This window comes from Pantherophis guttatus, chromosome 2 (genome assembly GCF_059756535.1).
Source record: "Pantherophis guttatus breed Tessera chromosome 2, ASM5975653v1, whole genome shotgun sequence".
NCBI classification, from domain to species: domain Eukaryota; kingdom Metazoa; phylum Chordata; class Lepidosauria; order Squamata; family Colubridae; genus Pantherophis; species Pantherophis guttatus.
In genome coordinates this window covers 77063644-77091469 of record NC_142064.1, presented here as the reverse complement: position 1 = coordinate 77091469, position 27826 = coordinate 77063644, and the positions used below count along the sequence as shown (strand labels likewise).

Below are 27826 nucleotides of genomic sequence, written 5' to 3'. Positions count from 1 at the left end.
AACATTTCTTATTGGGAAATAGTTCCTCAGAATCATGACGAGGTGAGGAAATCTTTAAAAAAAACACCTAAAAGCAGTCAAAAACTTGTTTTGCTTCTTTCTTGTTCCTGTTTATGAAGTTTTTAATTGTTTTTGTTCACTTCCTCTGATTTACAGAGAGGAAATTCACACTCTTGTCTCTCCTTGCTCAACAGAGATTACCTACGTAGGAAGGCCACCTGCTTTTCCTCTCCCTGGAACAACCTGGGCTCCCTGCCCCAGGTTCTCTGGCCAAGCCTCCTCTACAGTCTACAGCCAACATCCACCGTAGGGCACAAGCTGGTAGGAACTTCTAAAGGGCAGTATTGCCTGACACAAGAGACTTCAACATACCAACTGGCCCTTCCAGTTTTCCAGGCCATAATGTCCTCTGCAAAGCTGGGCAATGGCTCGGTACCATGCACTTTCTGAAGATCAGCCTGATCAGCAGCAAGTCAACCAGCTGCTTTTACCTACAAAATAACACTGCCAGCCACACAAAACAATGTGGAGGATTGCAAGTTTCATTTCCCTGGCTTACCAGAGAAAATCAAATGCTGCTGAAATCACTAACGTATGCAGCTAGGCTGTAAAATATATTGCAGGTGACAATATGCAAAGCATGGCTTCTAGAATTCTTTGCAACCCTTTCATAATAGCTTTATTCAGTCATATGGCCAGGAAGGATGAGGTCAGGGGAAAGGCTAAAAATGAAAACTCACATTCTCTGTGGTTTCTAAACTGCCTCAACCATCTATAGGGGGAATTACAGGAGGTGGGTTTTTTTCCTTCCAGGGCCCCAGCCAAATCCGATCTATTTCTCGAAGTAATTGGTTTTTTGCCAGCAATTGTCCCACAGCAAAATTAGTTCTGTTCTATTAAGTATTTAGGGTTTGACCCAAGATGACCGAAAAAAATCCGAAGTACCTTTATATAATTTCTTCCTATTGAGCCCAACAGAATAAAAGCAACATACCTTTTCAGCAGCTTTTTCATTTTGAAGAAGCCGTTGAAAGTAAAAATCTTGTCAAATTCAGGCAAGAGGTTCATAGAATTCTTAAGAATGGGAAAGAGCCAAATCCAATTCTCTATACAGGAATCCAATTTGTATTTATTTCATTACTTACCCATTTATTCAATTTAAAGTATCCCTGACAAATGGCTGTTTGGCCTGTGCATCACATCACATGAAGGGGAACCTATCATCTCTCTGACCAATTGATTCTCATGATTACCTTCTGAATTTAATCAATGCAACCTAACCCCATCAGTTCTGGACCCAGAGAGGCTTTCCAGAAGGAAATTTTTGTCAGTGTTACTCAGAGCTGCCACAAAAATCAGAAGTAGTAGTACTCTTGAAGTTTTTTTTTTTTAATGGCCCTTTTTTTTTGGAATAGGTGATTTCATCACTGATGAAGTTATGAAACAAATTAGTAAATGAAATAGCGATTACGAATTAAGATACGTGTCCCAGGATAATGTTGCAGGATCCAATCTGGGTCGGTCACCAAGACCAGAGCTTTTGTCTTCCGAGCTTCCTTCCTCAGAAGTAGTCCGGAGTGACTTCAGCTCAAGTGTGTGTGTGTGTGTGTGTGTGTGTGTGTGTGTGTGTGTGTGTGTGTGTGCTCAGCTCAGCTTGCATCTCAGTAAGGTGAGTAGGTCAGAGGCCTGCTCTGCTCTGCTCTGCTCTGCTCTGAATGGCCATTTGTGCTGTTTCCGAGTGTTCTGGAGCCCATCTTCAGTTTAGGAGAAATAGCCATTCTTCTAAACCAGTCTGAGTTGATAAAACAAGTGAATAGCACTTAGAACCCCCTGTCGGAATCCATTCAAAACCGTTGTATGTCACTGTTCATAGTGATGTGTTTTAAGCCAGGAGATCACAAGGATGGTCTGGCTGCCGACATAGAAGAATTAGCTGACTCTATATCATTGCCTAAGGGACACCCAAGTGATTCCCACATTCTTCAGGGAGGCCTCTTCCTTGCCCCCCAATGTTACTGCTAATGAGACAAAACTGTACTTGTCTCATGGTTCATTTCCTCTCTAGTACCTGCCCCTCCTCTTTCAAGTATTTGATGCCCTCTTAAAAAATCTGCCTCAGTTGAAGAGCTATTTGTTATTTAGCAGAATGCAAGATAAGAATCTCTTTCCTCCTACAGTGTATTCCAATTTTTGTGTGTGCGTATCTGTTACCAAGGAATACAGCTTCTCTTGAGTATGGGAAGTTTAGAGGAACATGATCATGGAAACTATTATCTGTAAAATCTACAAACCCACTAGGATTGTAACTAAATAGCTCCCGTAGTAATATAAAAATAGGCATGCAGTAGGGAAAAAAACATGAGCATGTTCAAAAGCAATACTTGAGTAGCATTCTTATTTTTTTAACCTTTCCCTTTGGATATATATATACATACAAATAATGAGTTCAGAGGCATCAGGCTTTGCACAGAAACAGTCCTAAATATAACGTCCATCAAATTCTCATACAGTTTTGGAAATAAAAATGTAACAGCTAGAAAAACTGGTAGGTTTCAGATGGCAATTACATAATTCAGATTTCACAAGAATTTTGTAATAAAGAGCTGAGAAGATAGATTGTTGATGGCTACTAACTGCAGTGATTAGAGTGCAGTACTGCAAGCTACTTCTGCTGATCACCGGCTGCCAGCAATCTGGCAGATCGAATCTCACCAGGTTCAAGGTTGACTCAGCCTTCCATCCTTCCGAGGTAGGTAAGATGAGGACCCAGATTGTTGGGGGCAATATGCTGACCGCTTATAGAGGGCTGTAAAGCACTATGAAGTAGAATATAAGTCTAAGTGCTATTGCTATTGCTATTGCTACTACTCAGCTCCGACCTACATGAAACATAAGGATGCTACTCAAATATTACTTCCTGGCTGCATGTCAGGAAACAAATGTAATCCTTTGCCATCTATTTAAGATCCATCAAAAGCATAGGTTGCAATAATAAAAGTGCTAATTGTTAAGTTTCACAACTTTTCATTGCCACCACCACCTCCCAATAGAGCTTGCAGTATACTGGATGAAAGCACAATGCAAGAAACACATAAATGTCGACGATGGGTTTGAAGACACAAATAAGGCAGTGTAGCAGGTGTGTCCACAGGGTCACAAGGAGGGGGACAGGTAGCTGGGCAAGAATGCCTGTGGTGGGCCGGAAAGGGTGGGTGTGCTGGGGTGACGTGGGCAGGGCCAGGCAGCTGTGGCCAATTGTTCCATTCCGGTCCACAGGATAGGGTCAAAAGAAGCAAGACGATGTGATTGAACTCTGCCTGGTTGCTTTTCTACATGTAATGTATATTATGATCATTTTGGGGACACCTGCAGTACAGAAAATCTGAAATCACACAAGCCCTCCAACCAAAAGCCATAGGAGGAAAAACAGAAAGCAGTATCATTCGAGAGAAGCCCATTTCTGAAATTGTTCCAATCTGCCGTTCAAAAGCCTTTCTCCAAAGAGCAGAACTTAAACATACAGTAGTTTCTTAAAATACAAAATATTCAGACCTCCTCAAGCAGGCAACATTTTTTCCCCATATCAGATATCTTCAAAAACTTGTGTATGAAAACTATGAAGGCTGAGGATACGCTAATGTGACTCATACCCATTTCCATGGGAAAATGTTCTGATTCAACATTTTCTGGGAAGTCTCTCTCTCTCTCTCTGCCTGGGGACTGCCCAAGCAGAGCTTTTATTGCGTAGAAATACTTAAAACTCTTTTATTGCATCTTGCAAACCAAGGAAATAATAGATTTGGATAGAAACGTCCGGAGGGGAAAGGAGGTTCCTAGAAATTCTAGAATCACGGTGGCAGATTTTTAAAAAAAAATCCCATTATCCTAATTAAAAAGGATTTCGACAATTTAGAGACATGCTATCTTATGGTGTGAGTGGAATGCTTTTTAGGCCAGAATGTATTTATTCAAAACATGAAATATGAAGCCTAGAAATGCAACATTCAGAAAAGGAGCAGGTGGCAATCCTCTGCTGCTGAAACTCCTGGAAAACTTTGCTTTAGTTTGAAACTAAAAACGTCTAATTTGCAACTGTTCTTTCTCTTATCTCCTAATAGGGGTACCTTTTCATATCTCCATGTAAATTGCCACAATAATGCATTCAAGCAAGCAATTAAAGTAATTAGGCCAAGGTAGTTTCTCGATGTCTTGGCAACTTTTAAGACGGAATGGACTTCCATTCCCAGAATTCCCTAGCATGTTGGCTGAAGTCCACTAATTTTTAAAGTTGCTGAGATTAAAGCAGCACGGCTTTGAGGATGGGAACAAAAGCAGGTGTGAGCCAGTATTGTGGGGTGTAAAGAACAGTATATTAAGCCACACTCTTAACCAAATCCCAAAGAAGAATGCATTTAGCTTAAAAATCTGAATATAGTTCTGTGACTTAAAAAAATGGAATGCAATCTTACAATGCTGAGTTATAAATCATGAACTTACCTTTATAAACTCAGGCAAAAAGTACTGTAACATTGTTCTTCTTTCATCCCAGTGGTGGGTTTCTCCCGGTTCTGCCCAGTTCCGCCGAGCTGGTAGCGGTGACGATATGATGTCACTGAACCAGTTCTGCCCCCCCCTGCGCCCCCGCCCCCCCTGCGTTATTCTTACCTTTTATTTGGCCCCACCTCTATGTTTAAACTCTTGCCGCAGGGCTTCAAAGGGCCGCCCTACAGCTGATCAGTGTTAAAAGAAAACAAATCAGTAGACCGGTGCCTGGAAAAATAAATGGGTAGACCAGTGCCTGCAGAAATAAATGAGTAGACCGATGCCTGCAAAAATAAATGGGTAGACCAGTGCCTCCAAAAACAAATGAGTAGACCGTACAGCTCTGCAAGCAGTTAAAAGCCTGGTAGACCAGTACTTCTGCTAAATCCTAAAGAATTGTCACATGACCATCAAGCCACGGCCACAAAATAAGCCACGCCTACAGAACTGGTAGTAAAAAAATTTAGAACCCACCCGTATCATCCCCATTGCATTATTTTGCCCCTCCCCCTCAGTTTCAACCAACATAGGAATTTAAACTTTTGTTTTAAACAGGTTTAAATTGCCCCGCTATCCAACATATTTTAAGAATGGAGAACCATAAATCGTCACAGCATAAATATGATGAGTCAAATCAAAATGGAGTCTATCTTGCTCCCCTGATAATGAACCAGGTTTGAAGAGAAGAAAAATGATTTTTGCTACAATCTGGGCTTTGATATTTGACCACTTAAATGCTAACATCATTAAACAAGTTGCCAAAACACAAATACACAGCTGGTGGGAGGAAAATTTAATTAGAATTTGACAGCTGGGTCCTCTGGTTGGGGAGACTCCGAGGAGTCATTTCTTCCTTAAATACTGAATACAAACCAGACACCCAGCTGTTCCCCATGGCAGCTCCTGGGATTGGTGGAATTAAGAGTTGTAATGTTTTCTACCTAATTTATTGTTCATTGTGTAAACCCGATATAGGAGTGAAGGTTGGGATATGCAACAGTCAGCATAACATACACCTACACATGTATAGTCTTTAATAGTGGCTGATCTGATAGAAATTATTTGCAAGTCCTATTTCCCCAGCTCATATCATGGATTTGCAGATACTGAAGCATATACTCGATTTGGATGTTCTTGGGATCTAGAACTGGAGGTGATTGTAACTCAGTTTTTTCTTACCACTGATATATTATGTGGCAGCAAGTCAATTTTTTGAGTCCTAGAAGTTGCAGAGAGTTTCTCCTTGATAATCTATCCCTAACCTGATCTTTCAGGTTTTCCAACAGTACACTCATCACCACTGTAACTGAGTCCATCCAACTTTCTCCTGGTCGTCCTCTTGTTCTCATTCCTTCCACCTTTCCCAGCATTAGAACCTTTTCCAGAGAGCTGGGTTTTTGCATATTGTTTTCAAAGTAGGATAATTTGAGTGTAGTCAGTTTTGCCAGGCTGAATGAAAATTCTGGGTTGATTGATTTGATGATGTATTTGTTAGTTTCCTTGGCTGTCCACAGTATCTTCAGGTCTTCTCCAACACTCCTGCTATTCTGTTTCTTCAAAGTCCTATTTTCACTTCCATAAATACCGTGGCTTGCACAATTCTGGTCTTTGTGGGTATAGATACATTACAAATTTTGAATATCTTTTCCAAGGCCTTAATTGCTGTTCCAGCAAATGGTAGTACACAACGTATTTCTTGACTGTTGTCCTTGGGTTAATAATAGGGCTTCAACACTAAGCAACAAAGTCAGAAAGGACATCACGTGACTGCATGGCTTAGCAACAGCAATTCCATCACTCCCGGTTGCTGCTGTCATGAAGCAGATCAATCTGGGTCATCAGATGATGATCTCATATGGTGGTCATTTTCAACTCCTGCTGGCTTACCTATAGAGTTTGTTTGTCAGAAGCCAGCAAAGGAAGTCACAAATGATGACCATATGGACACCGTGATGGCAGGAACCCCAAGGGCCAGTCACAAGTATCACTCATTCGGCACCATTGCAGCCTTGAAAGGTTGCAAAATGAGTGGTTGTGAAACAAGGATCAACTCTTCTATTTTATTTCTTTAGTATAGGAGTCAGCATTTTTTTCCAACTCTTCATAGGGTTGAATGATCGTAGGCAAAAGAAAAAGTCACACTCTTGCTGGAGTTCATAAACTTAGAGCCATGCTGGCACAGTGGCTTGAATGCAGTATTGCAGGCTAATTCTGTCAACTCCCACCAGCTCGATTCTGACCGGCTCAAGATTGACTCAACCTTCCGTCCATCCAAGGTCAGTAAAATGAGGATCCAGATTGCTTGGGGAGGGGCAATATGCTGAAACCACTTAGAAAGGGCTGTAAAGCACTGTGAAGCAGTATATAAGTCTTATTGCCATTGCTATTAATACTGTTTCCCCTATAATAAGACCCTGTCTTATATTTTTTTGAACCCTGAAATAAGCGCTTGGCCTTATTGCCATGCGCTCAAAAGCTCGATTGGGCTTATTATCAGGGGATGTCTTATTTTTGGGGAAAACAGGGTAGATCTGGTCTAAAACCATTCCATTCAGGAAGAATGCAACAGGCACTCAGGCACCAAGTTGCCAACCACTGTTCTAATATCAATGAACTATAGTGGCCTTCCCCACTAGTGCATTCTGCATCATTTGCTATTGCTTTGCTTTGCACTTAGTCCTCTTGATCAGGGCAGTTCACAATTTAATTTGTCAAATAAATGTTTGTGGCTGCTGAATCATTCTTTTAAATTAAAACTTTTAATAGAAAAAAATAGTACACACACACATATGCATTGCCAGGGAATTCTAGGGAAGGAAAATGCCCCAATTACTACCTCACCGCTGCTAACTTGCTAACATTGCAGCTGCTGTTGAATTCTTTGAAAAATTCTATTATGGCAAGACTCGGTAACCACAGTTTTTTGGCACACAAACCAAAGGATACGATTCTCCAGCTTCTCAACCAACAGGACTTTATGTTCACAGAGTCCTGGAGGTTTGGAAGAGCTGCTGAAGGAATGGCTTTCTCGCAAGACACAGCTATGACCAACTTTCCTGAGGGTAGAAAGCGAGTCTTGGACTTGTGCGATGAGATTAATTTAATGGTTGCTGCTCTACGCAGAAACACATCCTTTCAAGATAACATCGGCATTTTTACCTTCGTTGAGCATTTCAGCAATAATAGGACAATGTCATCACCCTATCTGCGTTCCTCCTTTTGGAAAGATATTCTCGTAACACTACAAAAATATTTTTAATGCTGACAATACGGTGAGATGATTTTTCCAAGTTTGTAATTATTATTTTTTTAAAAAAAACATTTTATTGCATGCAGTTTAATGTATCAAATGTGAATGTAAGGATCAGCCTATATGGCATAACATTTGCAAGCTGGAAACAACCTGGAGGTCATGGATGTCCACAGAGGCTGTACAAAGTTTTTGCACTGAATAAAGAGGGTGACCTGGAAGAACAGAAGGAAGAATAGATGGGGAATGCCTACAAGAACGAAGAATAAAGGACATGAGAAAGAATAAAAGGCAAATAAGGAAATGGGAGAAAAGAAACTCAGGCACTAGTGGCAAGAGGACCACAGAAAGGATGGAAGGGAAGGTAGGAAAATAATCCAAGGAGGCAAGTTATTTTAAAAAGGCCCATAAATCCAATTATATTTAAATAAATATATTTGAAAGATCAGCCACTCAAAGCAACTCAGATACACATGAATTCTCAAAAGAAGTATCGTTATGTGAAATAGCAGTATTAATTGTGGCAGCACAGCAATATCGTCTAACTAGCAATGCCTAATCTCTCACAGAGAGAAGCCCAAGACTCTTAGCAAAGACATGGGAGAGATCCAAGCATCTGTCAATTTTACGATCCTGAAATGCTGTGTCACAACCCCTAAAAAAATGGTTGCTAAATAAAATATAGAGAACATTTATTAACAAAATAGTAAAACTCAACAAATTAAAAAAAAAACAAACCTAACAATCTGACAATATCCTTCCAAAAAAAAAAAAGAAAACCAAAAAAACCCTGTTGTCTTGCCCTTCAAAAATAAATAATAAGGATCCACTGTCCCAAGATGCCAAACTGGAGCAGGGACACCATTCTGATAATTGGTCTTTTCTCCATCAAGTAATTCTTCTCCTGGAGGAAAGGATTATATATATATATATTTTCTGCCTGCTGGAAGCAGATCATGGACATAGCTTGAGGGAGATGAAAGTGACTTTCTGACATGTCTCAATTTTGATACTAGTGTACGGCAAAGAGAATTCAGCTTTCATTGGCCTCTGACATGAAATAAGATTACGAACAACTGTATCTAGGGCAAGGATCAAGATGTAAAAATAAAATGGAATACGTGTGTGTAAACATAAAGCAGAAATACTTAAAAAAGTTGTCCAATGCTTAATCCCAGTACTGGACGATTCATGTTCCAACAGACACTGAAGCAGATGATACCATGTTATTTGATCTTCTTTCTTCTTAAGGTCAGTTGAAAATCCCTGGATCAACATAAGGGTAAGCAAGGAACTCTCCCAGCTTGTTGCCATCTGCATCATAATGGAGTGTTTGAAAACAGGCATCACAAAAGAATGAGGGCTCTTGTGGAGCAAGGCTGTCTTCATTCGTTACCCACCTGTAAGGTCCAATACCAAGAAGGTCACGTTCTGAAGATATGACTCCATTCATTCATTCATTCATTCATTGCTTTGAAGCCGCATCAATAATCTGATTCTAATCAGCCTACAACCAACATACATATAACAGTAGCGTAATTTTTTTAAAAAAAATCAATTATTGATATTATCAAAAATACCTGCAATCCACAATTATATTATTACAATCATAACACCATAGTACCATAGGTTACCAACCAATGAAGATTCATCTCATGTTCAGGTACCTCTAACCCTGCTTGTCTCAGTCCCCAAATGCCCATTTAAACACACGTTTGCAGAGGCTCCTAAATTTTAAAAATGGGCGAAGCTTGCCGATTTTAACTTTGAAAATAGATCTGTATCTAACCAGACTTCAGCTTTTCCCCCTGCATATTAAAGAAAGTGCTTGGTTGTAATTATGATTGCAACTTCAAAGGAAAAGTAAAGGACCAAGACAGCACATCTCTTCCTGCTTTATGTGAGAAGCAGCAATACTATTAAAGAGTTCTCCACTCTTTCTGAGATTTTTCATTTATGGAGTAATATTAACAGCAAATAATCCAACAAATTACCTACAAATGTATTTCCTCACCTGACCTATTAAATGTTCTGTATTTTTTGGACTATAAGATGCACCAAGATTTCAAAGAGGTAAGTTAAGAAAAAAAAAAGGTGTTTGCTCTTCCCGGCCACTAGGAGCACTCTGCAAGCCTCCCAAACCCTCCACGCGCCCCATTTTTCGCAAAAACAGGCCAATTTTTTCGCAAAAATGGGACGAGCAGGGTCGGGCTTCAGGAGGCCAAAAATGGCTGTATTCGATGTACAGTATAAGACGCACCAACATTTCCACCCTCTTTCCCTCTTTTAGGAGGGAAAAAAGTGTGTCTTGTACTCCGAAAAATACGGTAGTTACGGTAGTTATACGGGCAACATGGAACAACATTCTTCCAGAGATTTGGATGACCCCAACCCTGGTGACCTTCTATAAGATTCTGTAAACCTGGTTCTTCTCAAACTCAGGCCAGTGTGGGATGATCCCATTCACAAGTGAAAAAGTGGAAGATATTATTATTAGTCATATTTCTATGCCGCCCACTCTCCAAGGACTCTGGGCGGCTTACACAAAAGACAGTATACTAAATAGCATATTGCCCCCAACAATCTGGGTCCTCATTTTACCCACCTCGGAAGGATGGAAGGCTGAGTCAACCTTGAGCCGGTGAGATTTGATCTGCTGATCTGCTGAACTAGCAGTCAGCTGAAGTAGCTGCAGTACTGCACTCTAACCACTGCGCCACTTCAGCTCATATGATGATTAGCCTTGGTTATTTAATTTTCTATTGTGGGTGTTTGTCTTGGTTTTTTTTTATATGGTTGGTTGCATAGTTAGCCAGACATTTAGACAGGATTTGGCATTTTTATCCACCTACCCAAAGGATTTGGGGTAGGTAGAAGTTGGGTTGTCCCATACTGTACCCAGAACTGCAAGGATTCTTCTTTGTCAGGTGTTGGCTGGTTCTTTGTGCTCTCTCCATTGATGGATTGGTAGAAATGATTGGGATTCAACTGAAAAGCGGAAATATTGCCTACAACATGCAATTCGAGCTTTGTATCTGCTGATCTTGGCTACGGTTGTTGTTCGTAGCTTTCTTATTTCCAAGGCTTCCTTAATCTTCCTCATTTCTAAGTAACATTTCCTGGATCAAGGATTCTTTGATATTCTTGTTCTTCAACTTCTTTCATCTGTTCTAGCCTGATCTGAATAGGCTGTTCTTATTTTGCAACCTGATCTACCATTTTGGTGGTGCACTGTTTAGCTTTTTTCTTGGTTGATTTTGCATCCAAGGTTACTCAGTTATAACTACAGCCCTGCTGTACTTTAGCTGGTTTGTTTCTTGGAGTGAGCTGTTGCTTATATTTTTTAAAATTATTATATTCTATCTATCTCTATTATACCTCTATCCATCCATCCATCTATCTACCTACCTACCTACCTACCCTGTTTCCCCCAAAATTAGACATCCCCTGATAATAAGCCCAATCGGGTTTTTGAGCACTTCGCAATAAGGCCAAGCGCTTATTTCAAAAAAAATATGACAGGGTCTTATTTTTGGGGAAACACAGTACCTACCTACCTACCTAATCATCTATGTCAAAGGACAGAACATATTTGATAACAACTTCCTATTTTCCCCACAACCATAAGAAGTGGGTTTGGCTGAGAAAATTGGCCCAAACTCACCTACCCCGCTTTCATGTCTATAACTCACAGCCTCTTCTCTTTCTTACCCAGCACCTTCCTTACTATATTAACCTGGCTTTAGTTTTGTTCCTTTATTTTTATGTTTCTAACCAACTGTAAGCTGTCCAGGGTTACTTCTGTAAGATAGGCAACCATTTAAATAACTATATGGGGAAAGCAGAGAACAGTATCTAGAATGAAGTGAATAAAAAGGGATTTTCAATGAATACACATTTCCTATGCTTTAAAATGAGAAGCTCCCTCTATTACTGAAAATAGTAAACATGTAGCACTGTTTGCAACCTACATTATTTCAGGAAGATGAAATATTTGGCCTCTTACAATAAATCAACATTGTTTTACTCCAAAGACTCCAAAGACTCCAAAGATAAATATATTATATTGGCATGGGTTCACATGCTAATTTTAGATAAATAATTAACTGCAAAGTGGCTCTCATTTGTATTGCGTGCCTGAAATGGTTGTTAATGATATCAAATCTTCAGATTGGAAATTCAGTTTCCAAGGGCACAAAGAAGAAAACAAGGAAAACAAAATACTTGCTTAATCAATATATTTAAAGGCCGATTAATTTATGTTCTTGATGCATTTCAAGCAGTAATGTTTTTTCAAGACAATAGTCTAAAATAGTGTTGTCTGACTTTGGTAACTTTAAGGTAGAAAGCCACTTTGGTGAAGTCCTTAAGGGATCAGGCTAGAAACTGGGAGATTGTGAGTTCTAGTCCCATTTTAGGCATAAAGCCAGCTAGGTGACATTGGGCCCTAGGAAGGAGGCAATAACAAACCACTTCTGAAAAACCTTGTCAAGAAAACTGCAGGGAGTTGTTCAAGCAATCTCCGAGAACTGGATACGAGTGAACAGAAGAAAAAAAGATGTTTGGATTTCAATTCAAATAGCTCAGGCTATTGCTGAGCACATTGTAAGCCGCCCTGAGTCTTCGGAGAAGGGCGGCATATAAATCAAATTAAAAAAAAAAAAATTCCCAGAATTCTCCAAGGAAACTGGGAGTTGAAATCCACACAACTCAAAAATTTATCAATATTGAAAAACACTGCTCTAAAATGTAAATTGAGCAGAAAGCCTATTTCATACGCTACCACGGTGTCTTTCAAACTTGTCAACTTCGAGATTTCAAGTCCCAGAATTCCATGCTTGCATGCAGCGATTCTGATTCTTATTGTGGGTTGTTCAAATGTACTTTCTCCAGTGGAAACATCTGCGCTGTTACTCACCTGGCTGTGTACATTTTGCACACAAAACACTTTTTAGTCCATAGCCAATGTTTTTTGGTTAATAAGGGGTAGAGGCTTCTGTCTAGGCAGTCATCTCGATGAATAAGCCTTGCCAGATAAAAGATTGAGAAAGGAATTGATTAGGCTACACTATACAATGAAAGGGAGAGAAAGTCAGGCGCCTTTATAACAATTGATAATGCTTGTTTCAAGGCAACCAAGGCTGCAGAATGAGTATACACCTATCATTTCGAGAAAGCCAATGCCCAAACAAAGGAGCAAGGGTGTACAGAAGTGAAGGAGGAAAAAAGAATCTGAATTCTCTTCAAATACCTTTCCACACGCAAATCAGCCTGCACGAATCAAACAAGAATGGTGGGGTGATTGGGGAGGAGATGAAAAGATAATGGATCCCCAGAACACCAGCTGACAAAGCACAATTATAGATAATAACCCCCTTTGCAATGCTAACACATGAAGAATGGAAACACAAAAAAATGTCAAATTCCGAACAGGAACCCTCTTGGCAGAGACTCTGCCAAGAAACAGGGCCTTACCTGATATCTGTGATAATAACAATGTGCTCGCAATCTCCTTGATGACAATAAAGGTACGGGAAACCTATTTTTATGTTCAAATCATTAAAGGTGTAGTCTTCCATTTTAGTGGCCCGAAGAGTTCCATAACCTCGGTCACGAGATTCTGCCCACTCAGTAATTGTCCTGAAATTAGCAGAGACAAGATTTTCATCCTTTAAACTGATTTCCATTGCTAAGCAAGGCAGTGTTAAGTGATCTTTGCCTCATTTTAGGACTTTTGTGCCACAGTTGTTAAGCAAATCATTGCAGTTGTTAAGAGAATCATTTGGTCATTAAGCAAATCTGACTTCCCCCGTTGATTTTGCTTGTTGGGAGCTGGCTGGGAAGGTTACAAATAGTGATCACATGACCCCAGGACAGTGCAAACGGTCATGAATATACGTCAGTGCAAGGCGCCCATATTTTGATCATGTGACCTTGGGGATGCTGCAACGCTCATAAATCTGAAAACTGGTTATATGCAAATTTTTCAGTGCCGTTGTAACTTCAAACGGTCACTAAATGAATGGTTGTAATTTGAAGACTACCATTATTTTTGCTATGGCAATTATCAAAGAGAAAGTCTGTAGAGATTCTCAGTCATCCAGGTCATGGCTGTCCCAAAGATGTTTTTCAGTAGGCAACTGGACTTACTTGTTTTTTCTTTTGAAGACATTTCGCTTTTCATCCAAGAGGCTTCCTCAGTTCTGACAGGATCCAAGAAGCCATTCCCCACTGTCCTGTCAGAGCTGAAGAAGCTTCTTGGATGAGAAGCAAAACTCTTCAAAAGAAAAAACAAGAAAGTCCAGTTGCCTTTGGGATATCAAAGAGAAAAAAAAAATAATAAACCAGGTGTCCAAGCTAGAAAAGAAAACATGTTCCTCTCAATGAACAAAATGTTTTGTTTCAACAAGCTGAACAACATTCAAATTAAACTATAGAGCGTGATCCATGGGAACAAACAGATCAGATAGAAAAAACATGATACAATGAGTGTTGATTCTACTGCTTTAAGAGGAGAGATAGCATGATCAAATAGAACTTGTACAAAGGACAGTGAGATCCCCACGTTTTAAGTAAGAGGCACCCTGTTCAAGAGCCAGGAGGCAACTTCTAATGCATTTAGACCAGTGGTGAAATGCAGCCGGCTCTATCTGGCTCCTGCGTGCTGGTAGCGGCGGGGGCGGGTGGTTCAGCGAGCCAGTAGTGGCAGCAGCGGCGGGAGGCTCCGACCCCCCAACCGGGATGTCTTCACGTCCCGGTTTTGACCCTCTGTGCATGCACAGAAGGCTTTGCGCATGCGCAGATGACAGCACGCGCATGAGTGAAGTGAGTGCATGCGCTGACAACAGCATGCACACATTAGTGAGCTGGTAGGAATGGTAAGTGCATTTTACCCCTGATTTAGACATGCAGCAAATTCCAACTGGAAGACTGCAACTTGTCCGGTGATAATTCTCAGAACTTCTGGCTACCGCAGAGCACCAATATTTAAAAACCAAATATAAGAACCAGAATTAGAAACCCTTTTGAAAAAAAAAAGCATGCACTGAAGAGCATTCGGACAATAGAATCAATGGGCAAAAGAGCAATGTTTAATCCATGGGGTATCCAAGTCCCATCATTTTAAAAGCCCTGTCTCCAGGGGTCAAGCTCCAAAATCAAGAGATCTGGATTGGTAGAAGGCAAAAGTTTCCGTCTACTAACTGTCCTTTTTGTCTACTGTAAGCATATCAATCATCTATTAAGTCCTCATCAAGATGCAAACTAACATGGAAATATATATATCTTCTTAAATCAGTAAATTCAACCATATAGTTGCAACTAACTTGATGGAGAGGCAGTCAAAGTTAGTAAGACTGAGGTTCACAAATGTCAAGTATTCTTTACCTGCTCAAATCTCTGCATTCAGGACTCCTGCTATCATTATAAAAAACACCTTCAAAGTAAAAGAAGGCAGACTTATAGAGATCCTGGGAGAAAGGAAGAAAGACAAGAAAAAAATATTAGTTTGCTAATTAGAATACACAGTAAACCGTATTTTTCGGTCTATAAGACGCACTCCCCCCCCCAAAAAAAAGTGGCTGGAAAGGTATGTGCATCTTATAGAGCAAATGTTGCCGAATCCCCGCCCACCCAGAGGCCCCCACTCTTTGGCCTCTGCCTCCCAGCAATTTGCCTCCTTGCAGCAAACAGCAAATAGCCTGGTCAGCTTCAGCACAGCCTGATTTAGCATGAGGAGCTGATTGGTGGTTAGATCTGCCTCCCGGAATACTGCCAATCAGCTGTTTCAGGCTGCGGGGATCACTGCCAGTGCCTATTGCCACCTCCGTGCATCCCATTTTTGGCCTGTTCCAGGTGGCGGGGGTGCTGTCGCTGCCTATTGCCACTGAATAGCGGGGATGCCCTCCACCTGGAATGGGCTGAAAATGAGACACATGGAGGCCAAAAAGGGGACACGCAAAGGCCGAAAATGGGGTGCGGCGATGACGGTGATGGGCAGCGACGGGAGCAATGGGCAATGGCAATCCCCGCAGCCTGGAACAGCTGATCAGCTATTCCGGGAGGCCAATCCAATCGCCAATCAGCTGCTTGTGCTAAATCAGGCTGTGCTGAAGCTGACCAGGCTGTTTGCTGTTCACTGCAAAGAGGCAAATTGCTGAGAAGCAGAGGCAGATTTTTTTTCTTGTTTTCCTCCCCAAAAGCTGTGTGTCTTATAATTTGGAGCATCTTATAGTGTGAAAAATACGGTATATGGGTGATATCACATCTTCATGAGCTCCAGTTAAATTTTTGAAATACCAACCAAACTCATTACTGCATCACATTATTAATGTGTCCAGTAGCCATGTTTATAGCAATAGCTTGACGTATTTTAAGGAAAAAAACAAAACTCTATAGAAGTTTCTACAAAGTGTAGTCCCGTGATGGTGAACCTATGTCACATGTGCCACAGGTGGCACGCGGAGCCATATCTGTGGGTACGCAAGCGTTGCCATAACTCAGCTCCAGCGTGCATGTGCGCACCAGCCAACTGATTTTAGGGCCTTCCGGGCCCACTGGAAGTCGGGAAATGGACTGTTTCCAGCCTCCGGAGGACCTCTGGGGGGGTGGGGAAGGCGTGCCCACACCCATAATTCAGAGCGCCCTGCCATCCACGCGCCCTGCCCTCCACGGCCTGATGAGTCCAGTAGGCCCATTTTTTGCCCTCCCCAAGCGCCAGAGGCTTTCTAGGACCCTGAGGAGGCCTTCCCCACCCCCCACCCCAGTGATGGCTAACATTTTTGCCATTGTATGCCAAAAGCGAGGGGGAGCGCGCGTGCATGCACGGGGGGCAGGGCACATTGAATTACAGGTGTGGGCACACATGAACGTGACACCACCCCCCGCGCTCTCCCTGCTTTTGGCACGCAATGGCAAAAAGGCTAGCCATCATTGGTCTAGTCCTTTCCTTAAAATTCATCAAGATAACCTCATTTGTTTTCCCCCAGGAATTGATAAGCATATTTTCAAGGGATCAATAATTGAAAGTTTAAGGAACTGTTTTGGAATTAAACTTCCCTCTTTGGAAGTGCGTTAGAAATCAGTATTATGATACCTTGCTGATATTTTCTGGGGCCTGAGCAGGATTATTGCTGAACTCCCCACCAATCTGAAGGTCACTAACACAAGAAATGCAATCTCGAAGCTCGGTAAGTTTTTGGCTCCCTAGGATCAACAGTGTCTGATATGGCTTCCGAAGCTTATGCTGTAAAATAGAGAGGGCAAAGGAAGATCAATCAAAACATTTCTGACAGGCTGAATTTACACATCAGGTTAATTATCTAGATTATCTAGACCCTTTTCAGTCTGGCTTCAGGCCTGGCTACAGCACGGAAACTGCTTTGGTCACGCTGATGGATGATCTCTGGCGAGCCCGAAATGAGGGTCATTCCTCCATCTTGGTGCTACTTGACCTCTCAGCGGCTTTCGATACTATTGACCATGGTATCCTTCTGGGACGACTAAGGGAGCTGGGAGTGGGAGGCACCGTGTTATGGTGCTTCTCCTCCTATCTCTCTGGTCGATCCTAGTCGGTGTTGGTAGGAGGACAGAGGTCGACCCCTAGGCCCCTTGTTTGTGGGGTGCCTCAGGGCTCGGTCCTCTCTCTCCTATTTAACATCTACATGAAGCCGCTGGGTGAGATCATTCGACGATCGGGGTGAGGTATCAGCAATACGTTGATGATACCCAGCTGTATATCTCTACCCCGCGTCAATTCAGTGATGCGGTGGATGTGATGGGCCGGTGCCTGGAGGCTGTGAGGGTCTGGATGGGAGTCAACAGGCTCAGACTTAATCCAGACAAGACCGAGTGGCTGTGGGTATTGCCTCCTAAAGACTATGTTGACTGTCCATCCTTGGTTCTGGGGGGGAAAAAACCGTCCCCCTCAGAACAGGTTCGCAATTTGTGTGTCCTCCTAGACTCACAGCTAAGATTAGAGCAACATCTGACAGCTGTGGTTAGGGGGACCTTTGCACAGGTTCGCCTGGTGCACCAATTGCGACCCTATTTGGATCAGGAGGCTCTCCTCACGGTCACTCATGCCCTTGTCACCTCACGGTTAGATTACTGCAATGCGCTCTACATGGGGCTATCCTTGAAAAGTGTTCGGAGACTACAGTTGGTCCAGAACACAGCCGCGCAAGCTGTCATGGGTGCACCTAGATACACCCACATTACACCAATTCTCCGCTGCACTGGCTCCCTATTGGTCTCTGGTCACAATTCAAGGTGTTGGTTATTATCTTTAAAGCCCTACATGGCTCAGGGCCAGGGTATCTTCAAGACCACCTTCTACCGCATAACTCCCAACGACCAGTAAGATCCCACAGAGTTGGTCTCCTCCGGGTCCCGTCAGCTAAACAATGCCGGCTGGCGGGCCCACATGAAAGGGCCTTCTCTGTGGCTGCCCCAGCTCTCTGGAACCAGTTACCTCCTGAGGTCCGGACCATCCCCACCCTATTGGCCTTCCGAAAAGCGGTGAAGACCTGGCTTTTCCGGCAGGCCTGGGGCCATTGATCTCGCTCTTGCGATCCGGCGAGATCCGGCCATGAATGGTGTGAATGAGTTTTAATGTTTTTAATGTTTTTAATTCTTAAATGTTTTTTATAATGATTTTAAATGCATTGTGAGCCGCCCTGAGTCTTCGGAGAGGGGCGGCATACAAATTGAATTAATAAATAATAATAAATAAATAATAAATTCATAGTTTGATTTAGTAAGTTGAAACCAGTCAATCAGCCTGTTGCAAGGAAGCAGTCAACTCTATCATTACTTCTCTGTATCTAAATGTATAAAGGGCCTTTTTGCTTTAGGCTGTTCCTTCCAAGAAACCAAGTTAGAGAATTACGACATATGGGATTTATATCAAGAAGGATACCAGATCTGAACTACCCAAATCCTGGGCGGCTATCTAGCAGTCAGCTGGATTTTTGCAATCCAAATCTAGTAGCATTAATGAAAAATACGTTTGGGTGCAAACAACACAAACTTTATATAGGCTGGTTCCTGACATATTGTTCTTCATTTGGCTTTAGCTAAGTATATTCTATTCAACTGTAATTGTAATCAACAACCCACAGTTAAATAAACTCTAGCTTAGAGTGGCATGTGATCAAGTCACAGAATCAGATCATTAGTGCAGATATTTCAATAGGGTTCCTATACTGATGGGCAACAGGGTTTTAAGTAAGAGTCCCTTTGACCTCAAATAGCCAAAAAATGGACCGAGCAGAAAACATCCTGCAGTCAAGAAGGCTACACACCCATTTGCACTCCTCAGGTGACCCTGAGGACACAAATAAATCTCCAAATTGCCTCAATGACTCTCTAAAAGAATGCAAATGACCAGCTGTCCCCACCATCCAGTCAGAGCTGAAGAAGTTCCTTGGATGAAAGAAAAACAAGGAAGTCCAGTTGCCTCCTGAAAAAGCACCTTTGGTTTACCTTCTAAGACAATTCTGGAAGGATTAGCACTTTCCCTAATTCAGTGAGATCTAGCCAAAGGTGAAATAACTTTTCTTTAAAATAAAGGACATCTTGTGTCTTGAAATCTTTCTGCAGAAAAGTAGATTCTACTTTGTCATGTTGCCAAAGGACCACACATCATCAGGCTATATAATTCCTCACACAAGATTCCTGCAAATAAATTGATCTATTTATTAAGAAGCCATTAAAACAGATGCTAAGCTCAATTTCCAACCTTTTGAAATATAACTGGATAAAAAATGTTGAGAGTTAACACAAGTTCAGCTTCGTCAATCATGTTCCCAGGATCTTTTGGCCTTTTTCCAATTGCATGAGATTCCTAGGGGGGAAAATATATTGGAATGTTGAGTCAGATAATAGAGATCAAAACACCTGCATAGATATTCTATCTGCTGTTCCCAATCTTCCAGATATGTTGGGAAAGCAGGGCAAGTCTGTTTGAAGTACAGCTTGATCAAGCAATGTAAATGGTAAAAGTCATCTTAATGGAACGATTGCAATGGTTTTGCATGCTAGATAAACAAACAGAAGGGCATAGCACTTAACTCCCACACAATCTGTCAAATTCCTAGGCTATGGACTGCCAATTAAATTGCCAAAATGTCACACTTGGTTTCAAATAAGACACAAGGTTAAGATGTAATATGCCACTTCCATCAAATGGCACCTTCTGACAGCTATTGGGGTAAAGCTTTCTTGTGATTAGAATGTAAAATCTGAAATTCTATCATTATTGTGTCATTGGAATAACTTCAATATATAATACAGGAAGGGCAGCAGGTGAGAAAGGAGGGCTTACCATCTCATGAATAAATGTTTCTTGTCTACATGCACGATCAACAAGGATGGTTTCTTCTCGCCTCTCCAGAGCTTTCTGCCGAATTCTACAAATGAGAAGAAAGAAAGAAAGAAAGAAAGAAAGAAAGAAAGAAAGAAAGAAAGAAAGAAAGAAAGAAAGAAAGAAAGGAGGGAGGGAGGGAGGGAGGGAGGGAGGGAGGAAAGAAGGAAAGAAGAAAGGAAGGAAGGAGTAAATGAAGACTCAATCATCCAGGCCAAAAGTATTTAAAAATGGTTAAATCATGGCAACTGGACCAAAGTTTATTAAAACAGTGACGTTTCATTACTTAACCAAGTAAACCTCTCAGTTTTAAGAAACTTTAATCCGGTTGCCATGATTTAATCTTTTTTTTTTTAAAAGACACTTTTGGCCTGGATGACTGAGTCTTCATTTACATGTTTTCCATTTTGGGGAGAACCCCCCCCCCGCCCCCCGCCCCGGAAGTCTGTATGGCAAGAATTGGTTCGTTCCAACGCCTCTCTGACTCTTTGCCTATTTAAAATGTTCATCTGAATGAAGAAGTAACTTGGATGAGTAACAAAACATCTGAGTTTTAAGAAACTTTGGTCCAGTTGCCATGATTTAACCTTTTATTTATATATTTATATTTATATTTATATTTATATTATTTATATTTATATTTATATTTATATTTATATTTATATATATTTATATATATATATATATATATATATATATATATATATATATATATATATATATATATATATAAAAAAAAACAGGTGGAGCTCCAATCAACCACCACCACTACTGCTAGCTGCCATCTTGAGCTTTTTGACTACACCCTGCGAGAAGCAATTACACAGAATGCTTTCATAACTAAGTGTCTTCTGGATATGTGGGATGATCCTGGGCAGCTCTGCAAAGCGTTTAATACAGGAGTAGTCCATCTTGATCAGCCATTTGGGATTTTGAGAAGATGCAGACATGCTCAGACAAAATCCATTTATCAGAAAGTCAGGTCAGAAAACTGTTCCCAATCACTCATTCTGACCTCTGATGCTTAACTTTTTCTCCCCCTTAACTTTGTCCATGGGCCTGTCACTGATTAATAAATAAAAGCTGGCCAATGACCAAAACTAATGTACTTTGGCTTTAATTAGCAAACATTCATAATGTTAAAAGCTGATATTTTGTTTTTCAGTATGCGGTTTGCAATCTGATTATTAAAGACACTATGACACTGTGGCGGATGAGGAGAATTTCCTGGAGCCCAGGGAGGCATATGTGTACTCTGCATCGCTTATCCCTGATCTAAGATGGTTGAAAATACAGGTAGTCCTCAGCTTACGACCACAATTGAGCTCAAAACTTTTGTTGTTAAGTGAAACATTTGTTAAGTGAATTTTGTCCCACCTTACGACCTTTCGTGCCACGTTTGTTAAGTGAATCACTGCAGTTCTTAAATTAGTAACATAGTTGTTAAATGAATCTGGCTTCCCCATTGACTTTCCTTCTCAGAAGGTCGCAAAAGATAATCACATGACCCTGAGACACTGCAACCCTCATAAATATGCCGACTGTCTGAATTTTGATCATGTGACTACAGGGATACTGCAAGTAAGTGTGAAAAATGGTTATAAGCCATTTTTTTCAGTTGTAACTTTGCGGAGACACTAAATGAACTGCTGTAAGTGAAGGACTACCCATACACCGTTTGAAGAAGGCTAATCACAGTTAAAGAGCAGTGGTAACTTTTAATGCTATTTCAGTATTCGATATAGATATGCCCATTCCTTGGAACAACTAATAATCGAAATAACTGGTTTAACTTGATAGACCCAAATGCCTCAGCCTCTCAGATAAGGTCGATTGGGAACTTTATAGAAAACAATTAGAAGAAAAAAAATCAATAGGCAAGCAGACATCATTTATGTTACATCTCTTCTCTATAGTGACATTTTTATTTCTCTCATATCTTCTGAAACACCAATTTCCCTCCACTGAACAATGTAGTGCAACTGTGCAACTGTTAAGTAGACATTTCTTTATTTGTAAGATTGATAAACTGCTTCATTCTACAGCAGGGGTATCCAACCTTGGCAACTTTAAGACTTGTGGACTTCAATTCCGAGAATTCATTGGAGTTGGCTGGCTGGGGGATTCTGGAAGTTGAAGTCCACGGTTGCTTAAAGTTGCTAAGGTTGGATACCTCTGCTCTAGAGGTTTTAGGCAGTGTAAAAAAATCAAATCACAATTTAAAAACTATGTAATAAAAACAACAAAACTGTAAGCAATAACAAACTACAACAGCACCCATCTTCCCATAGCTACTTAATCAATATAAATCATGTACGTGTGTACATACTATCAGCTTTTCCAAAGGAAAGGAATAGCCAAGAACATCCATATCTATGCCTCTGCCCACTATACCTCAACGGGCGTTTGATAATTGGCCAAGGCTCCTCTTTTGTGATTGAATAACCCAGTTTGAAAGGGCACCAATGACATGCGTTCAACATTCCAAAGGTGTCCAGGGCCTTGCTGATTCAGCTTAATGAAGACATAATAAATTACAAATTGCTTAGGAAACAGATTTAATCTGATAGTGAGAATGCAAAATAGGTTTCCCAGATGTAGGCAAGCTTTGCGTTAGCAAAAAAACCCTCAACAATACAGTAAAGGAACCAGTATAATGGAGGCATTATTGGAATCAAGTATGTGGTCATAAAATTATTGGGAAGAGTTGTAAACAGAATGTTTGGCTTTATTGAAAGGGCCTGTAAACAGAAGGCCACCCAAGGCATTACAGCGATAAACACAGCATCTCTTTGCATGTTAGCATACAGTGAAATACAATTATGACAATTTGTTTAAATTTAAATTAAATTTAGTACTGAATAATGACCTAAAGTCTATGTTAGCGGTATGCAATCAGGCAAACTAACTGAATTAAGCCATCATAGTTTGTCTGCTTTGGCTTGGCATGTTGTATCCATCTGCTCATTGCCTTAGTTCATAAACAGTTCTTAAAATTACTGATGGATTAGAACAAACTTCCAACTAATCAGAATTGCAACTGAAGATATAATTCAACATACTTAAGAGTTATTAAGTTGGTATCTTCAGGTATCACTTCTGTATCTTCTTTATCAGAGCTCTTCAGTGCAGCAATGCTAAAAACAATACAAAATTAATTCTATAATTGCAGGAAAAGTCAACTTGTAAATATATAAAAATATACAGAAACATACAGCTACATGTACAGTAGGAAGTAAAATTAAACAATTGCCAAGAAAATATTTTCGGACCAGATAGCTAATGCTATTGTAGACTTCTCTTTTAGAAGCATAAACGGTATGGCTGGATTCACAGATTACAGTAAAACACAATGTAATCAGGTTTTTCTTTGATGAGTGTGTTCAATAGACCAGCTATTGTGGTTTATGTACAATATTTATGGCCTAATGGGTTGAACTGAACCCACAAAATTGAAACCTGTTACCATGGTTCAGCAAATAGACTATGACTCAAGTCTAACCTTCAGCCATTGGTAAAAAAAAAATAGACTATTTTTCATAATTGGAATGAAGAAAGCCAACCATTTATTACTTCCAATTCCTGTTAGCTGGTACTCATCTGAAAGATAAATCATCTTTTATGCTTAAAAAAGTAAGAAGTAAATTTAAAAATTAACAGTTCTATAATACAGAAACGTACATTAGACAAAACATTCTCTACCAGACTACGGATAACTTCTACAGCTAGTACTGATTTTGTATAGAAGAACAGCCTTTTTTTAGTAAAACTAGTTACTATTTCCTGTTTCTGTTAGTAAAAAATCAGGCATTTCTGTATTAAGAAATATGGAGTTGAGACAAAAATTAGCAGCTCCAAATCTGCCTCACTCATAATATGTTTTGAAGCTTTTCCATGACCCCAACATCATCTTAATGGTGTACATTCTCTTTCCCCACATCTGTGGCTGCAATAAAAAAAATATAAAATATACAAAATAGAACGTCAGGAGAAATGTCTTGTTATGTAAGGACTCTATTTTAAAAGATAAGAGTTGGTCTCCCTCAAAATAAAGTCCCTCTCCTTCTACTTGCTTCATACCATGTCTGACCAGAGTCTTTCCTAAAAATAGCCAAAATAGAAAGTGCCTTGAAAAAGCTGTTTGTACAGAACCCAATAGATTGCAATATCTGACTTGGTCAGTTGAACTATTTTTATTTCATTTTACAGCAGGGTGTCAAGATATAGGCACACATGTAGCGTAACGTTATTCTAAAGGACTCAGTGTATGTTCATGTGGAAAGAAGACACCCAGAGGTCACGGTGCACATGTAGAGTTAACATCTAAATGTTCGATTTTTAGAGGAATTACTATGTGTATCTCAATAATTGTGGGCTTGGCACAACAACCAAACAGAACAGCTACAGACTTCAACAGATAGTTAGGACTGCACAAAAACAACTGCAACCAGCCTGCCTTCCATTGAGGATCTATACGCTGCACGAACCAGAAAGAGGACTGAGAAAATATCTACAAACCCCTCACATCCTGGACATAAACTGTTTCAGCTTCTCCTCTCTGGACGCCACTATAGAGCATTGCATGCCAAAACAATTAGATTCAAAGATAGTTTTTTCCCCCTGTGCCATCACTCTGCTGAATCCCAAATTCTCACAGCACTGTCCTAGGCCTAAATATATTTATCCATGTAGTAGGCTGCATTGATATTACCTTCTCATCTTTCCTACTGTCCCTTTTTATTGGTATCTATGATTTATCACTTGTTGTATATTATGATTAATGGTTGTAACTACAACCTATGATATAGGACCTATCACTTTGTTGTTTATATGTACACTGACAGCTTTTACACCAAAGACAAATTCCTTGTGTGTCCCAAATACACTTAGCCAATAAAGAATTCTGTTCTGTTCCGTTCCGTTCCGTTCCGTTCTGTTCCGTTCCATTCCGTCCCGTCCCGTCCCGTCCCATCCCCATCCCCTCTAATACTAAGCAGAGCATTCCCATTAAAAAGAGAGGCAACACCCTCAGATGATCACTGGGATGACTTGGGATCCATTACTCTCTCATCCTAATCTCACAGGGTTGTGGCTATATGGAAAAATAGGGAGGAGAGAACATTGTGTCCACAACTTTGAAAGGACCGGAATGAAAGGTGGAACAGAAATCAAATTATTGTACTTTTTCTTTGATACCGTATACATTTTTGCTGCAGTGGATAAGGACAAACACCACGGCTGCAATTCCAAAGAAAAGATGAAGAGTTAGAAGAATTCCAGGACTGACAGCATCCCTGTCACCCTTCAAACACAGGACTCTGAATCTATTTCAGTCTTCATCCAGTTTTCAGTAGTCAATGACAAAACCCATCAGACAATAATAACTGGTCTATAATGTAGCTTAAGTACATTTGAGGGAAGCTACAATTCCATTTTTACCAGTATAGTTTTATTGATTGACTGAATATGTGCCAGCAAATCCGTATCGACTCTTTGTGTTATAGTCCTCCATTAATCTCAGAGAGGCTTAATTCTAAGCAAATATATACATGATCAGGCTGAAAGTATAATTAAGACCGCAGAGCTATGTTTACACTGGAAAAAAACACGAGTCCCTGAATTTAATAAGAGTTGATTAAGTGAGGAGAGAATTCAAAGGGCGTTAACGTTGGCCAATTAAGGAAATTAAGCAGAGTGGGTTTGCTTAATTCATGGATGGGAAACTTCCAGGGAATATCAAGGTGGAAAGCTTTTCAAAAAATATTTTAGAAAAAGGTAAGGACAAAGCACTTTCATACTTCTTCTAAAAAAAAACCTGCACAAATACGTCTCCATCCTTCATGTCTTTCCGGAAGTTCCTCAAAACTTAACTGTGTCAACAGGTTCGGGGTTTTAAGGACTTAATGATTTAATAAGGTAGCTATCTCATTTATAAGATCTAATGCTTTCTCTTAGCCCTTTAATAATATTAACGTTTTAACTGTGGAATGTTTTTATTATTTTATGTTTACAGAATCACATTTTGTGAGATGGTTGGCCATACAAATATGGATCCATGGACGGATCGATGGATGGATGGAGCAAGCAAGCAACCAGAAACATGTGTGGATAAGCTGTAACTGATGATAGGTTTGTTCATACATAAACCATGAACAAACACAGGTTTGTTCTTTACGATTTATATTGTGTAGGAAGAAATATCCTTCTGGGTTCTGCTCCAAGTGGGGAAAAAGACACTGGAAACATGGAGACTGCTTGGAAAGATGGTTTAATGGTGGACAGGATCACATGGTTTGAGTTGCTGAACAGAAAAGGGGCGAGATACAGTGAGTCCCCGGGTTTTATGCTCTCTCTGGCTTTGAACTTCCTGGGGCCCAGAAAGAGTATCCTGATTGGTTGTCAGACTTCCAGGGGGTGGGGGTTTTAGCTAGCCTTGCTGGCTGATGTAATCTTCCCAGGTGCCATGTGGTGAGTCTCTGTTGCTAGATGGGTCCCATTGTGTTGCAGATGTCCTTTGACAAAGGATTGGGTTTCTGCCTCTGGCCCATTAACAAAGGGTGGGGGGGGGCAGGAAGGTGGGAGCTGCTTTGTCTTTAAAACATGCTTCTCCATTTCTCATCCAGGGAAACGTAATATTCTGCCTTTTTAATATTTCCCAAAATATTTCATTCTTCTAGGAAAGGGGTGGGTGCTAACTTCCTATAATTGTTTTATTTAGTTTCCTAGTATGATGTATGTTGATTATTTAGTATCCTATGACTATCACTGAGTGTTGCATCTTATTATTTGTGATGAGTGTATTTTTATGATGACTATGATCATGATTTAGCACGTATAGCTTTTATGTACCCTGAGAGCTGATGCACTGAAGACAAATTCCTTGTGTTGTCCAATCACACTTGGCCAATAAATAATTCGATTCTAATTCGATTCTAAAACTGAGATCAAAACAAAAGGCATTCAAGTGATGAGATTTAAACTGTAGGTCTCAAAATTGCAACTCGACACAGCTAGCCAGGAAGCGGGATGAGCTACCTGCATACAGCTTTCAGCTCTGCCGCGATCTCCGGCGTGCAGAGAAAATCCTCCATCACCGCCGCCTCGTCGTCCGCAGGTTCTGCCTGCTGGAGAGACACGTCTTGCTGGCGCAGCGCCTCCTTCCAAAGAGACCCAAAAGCGCCCACGTGGAACGCCCGAGTGTTCAGATCCACCGTCTCATAATCGGGGATATTATTTCTGGACCCCGTGCTGCTTCCAGCCATTTTTGCATCAGGATTTAGCCCAGAGGGGACGAGATGTGAAACGGATGTGGGGCCCCAGTGGCTTCTGGGACTTGTAGTTTCTTTCCCTCCAAACGGCAGAGAGACTTGACGCCGTTCAACATGGCACTTCCGATGTTGCTTGAGCTATAGCTTCCAGAGGACTCAGCCAATAAGATCAACGATAAGGAATGCTGGGAGTTGTAGTTCGAATTTATCGGAGGGTTCCTCAGGAGCCGGGCGCTCGTTTAAGGGACGAAGCGTTCGCTGATTTTTTTTTCCCCAGAGAATTGTGGAAATAACCAAGTGTCCCACGCCCGTGTGTGCAGATTATTTTTCTATATCTAAATAACAATCGTGCAAAATTAGAAAAGAATGAAGCCAGAGCGGCAGCGATTGTCTACGCCCACT

At 40.7% G+C, this 27826-nt stretch overlaps 1 protein-coding gene across 3 annotated transcripts; it reads right to left on the bottom strand.

The window, feature by feature from the left end:
• Window positions 1-8209: 8209 nt before the first annotated feature.
• SNAPC3 (small nuclear RNA activating complex polypeptide 3) lies at window positions 8210-27499 on the bottom strand. 3 transcript variants are annotated; one of them, XM_034410471.3, is made up of 9 exons: window positions 27192-27499; window positions 23219-23293; window positions 20118-20202; window positions 19533-19637; window positions 16887-17036; window positions 15179-15261; window positions 13268-13432; window positions 12711-12818; window positions 8210-9192 (listed from the first exon to the last, which is right to left on the bottom strand). In XM_034410471.3, the coding sequence occupies exons 1-9, from the start codon at window positions 27416-27418 to the stop codon at window positions 9045-9047; spliced, it is 1146 nt and encodes a 381-aa protein (XP_034266362.2). In that variant the 5' UTR covers window positions 27419-27499; the 3' UTR covers window positions 8210-9044. The 3 variants fall into 3 exon arrangements, with proteins under 3 accessions (XP_034266362.2, XP_087742414.1, XP_087742413.1); XM_087886288.1 differs by lacking the exon at window positions 12711-12818 and having other exon boundaries at window positions 27192-27494; XM_087886287.1 differs by lacking the exon at window positions 19533-19637 and having other exon boundaries at window positions 27192-27494.
• Between the last annotated feature and the right edge of the window lie 327 nt (window positions 27500-27826).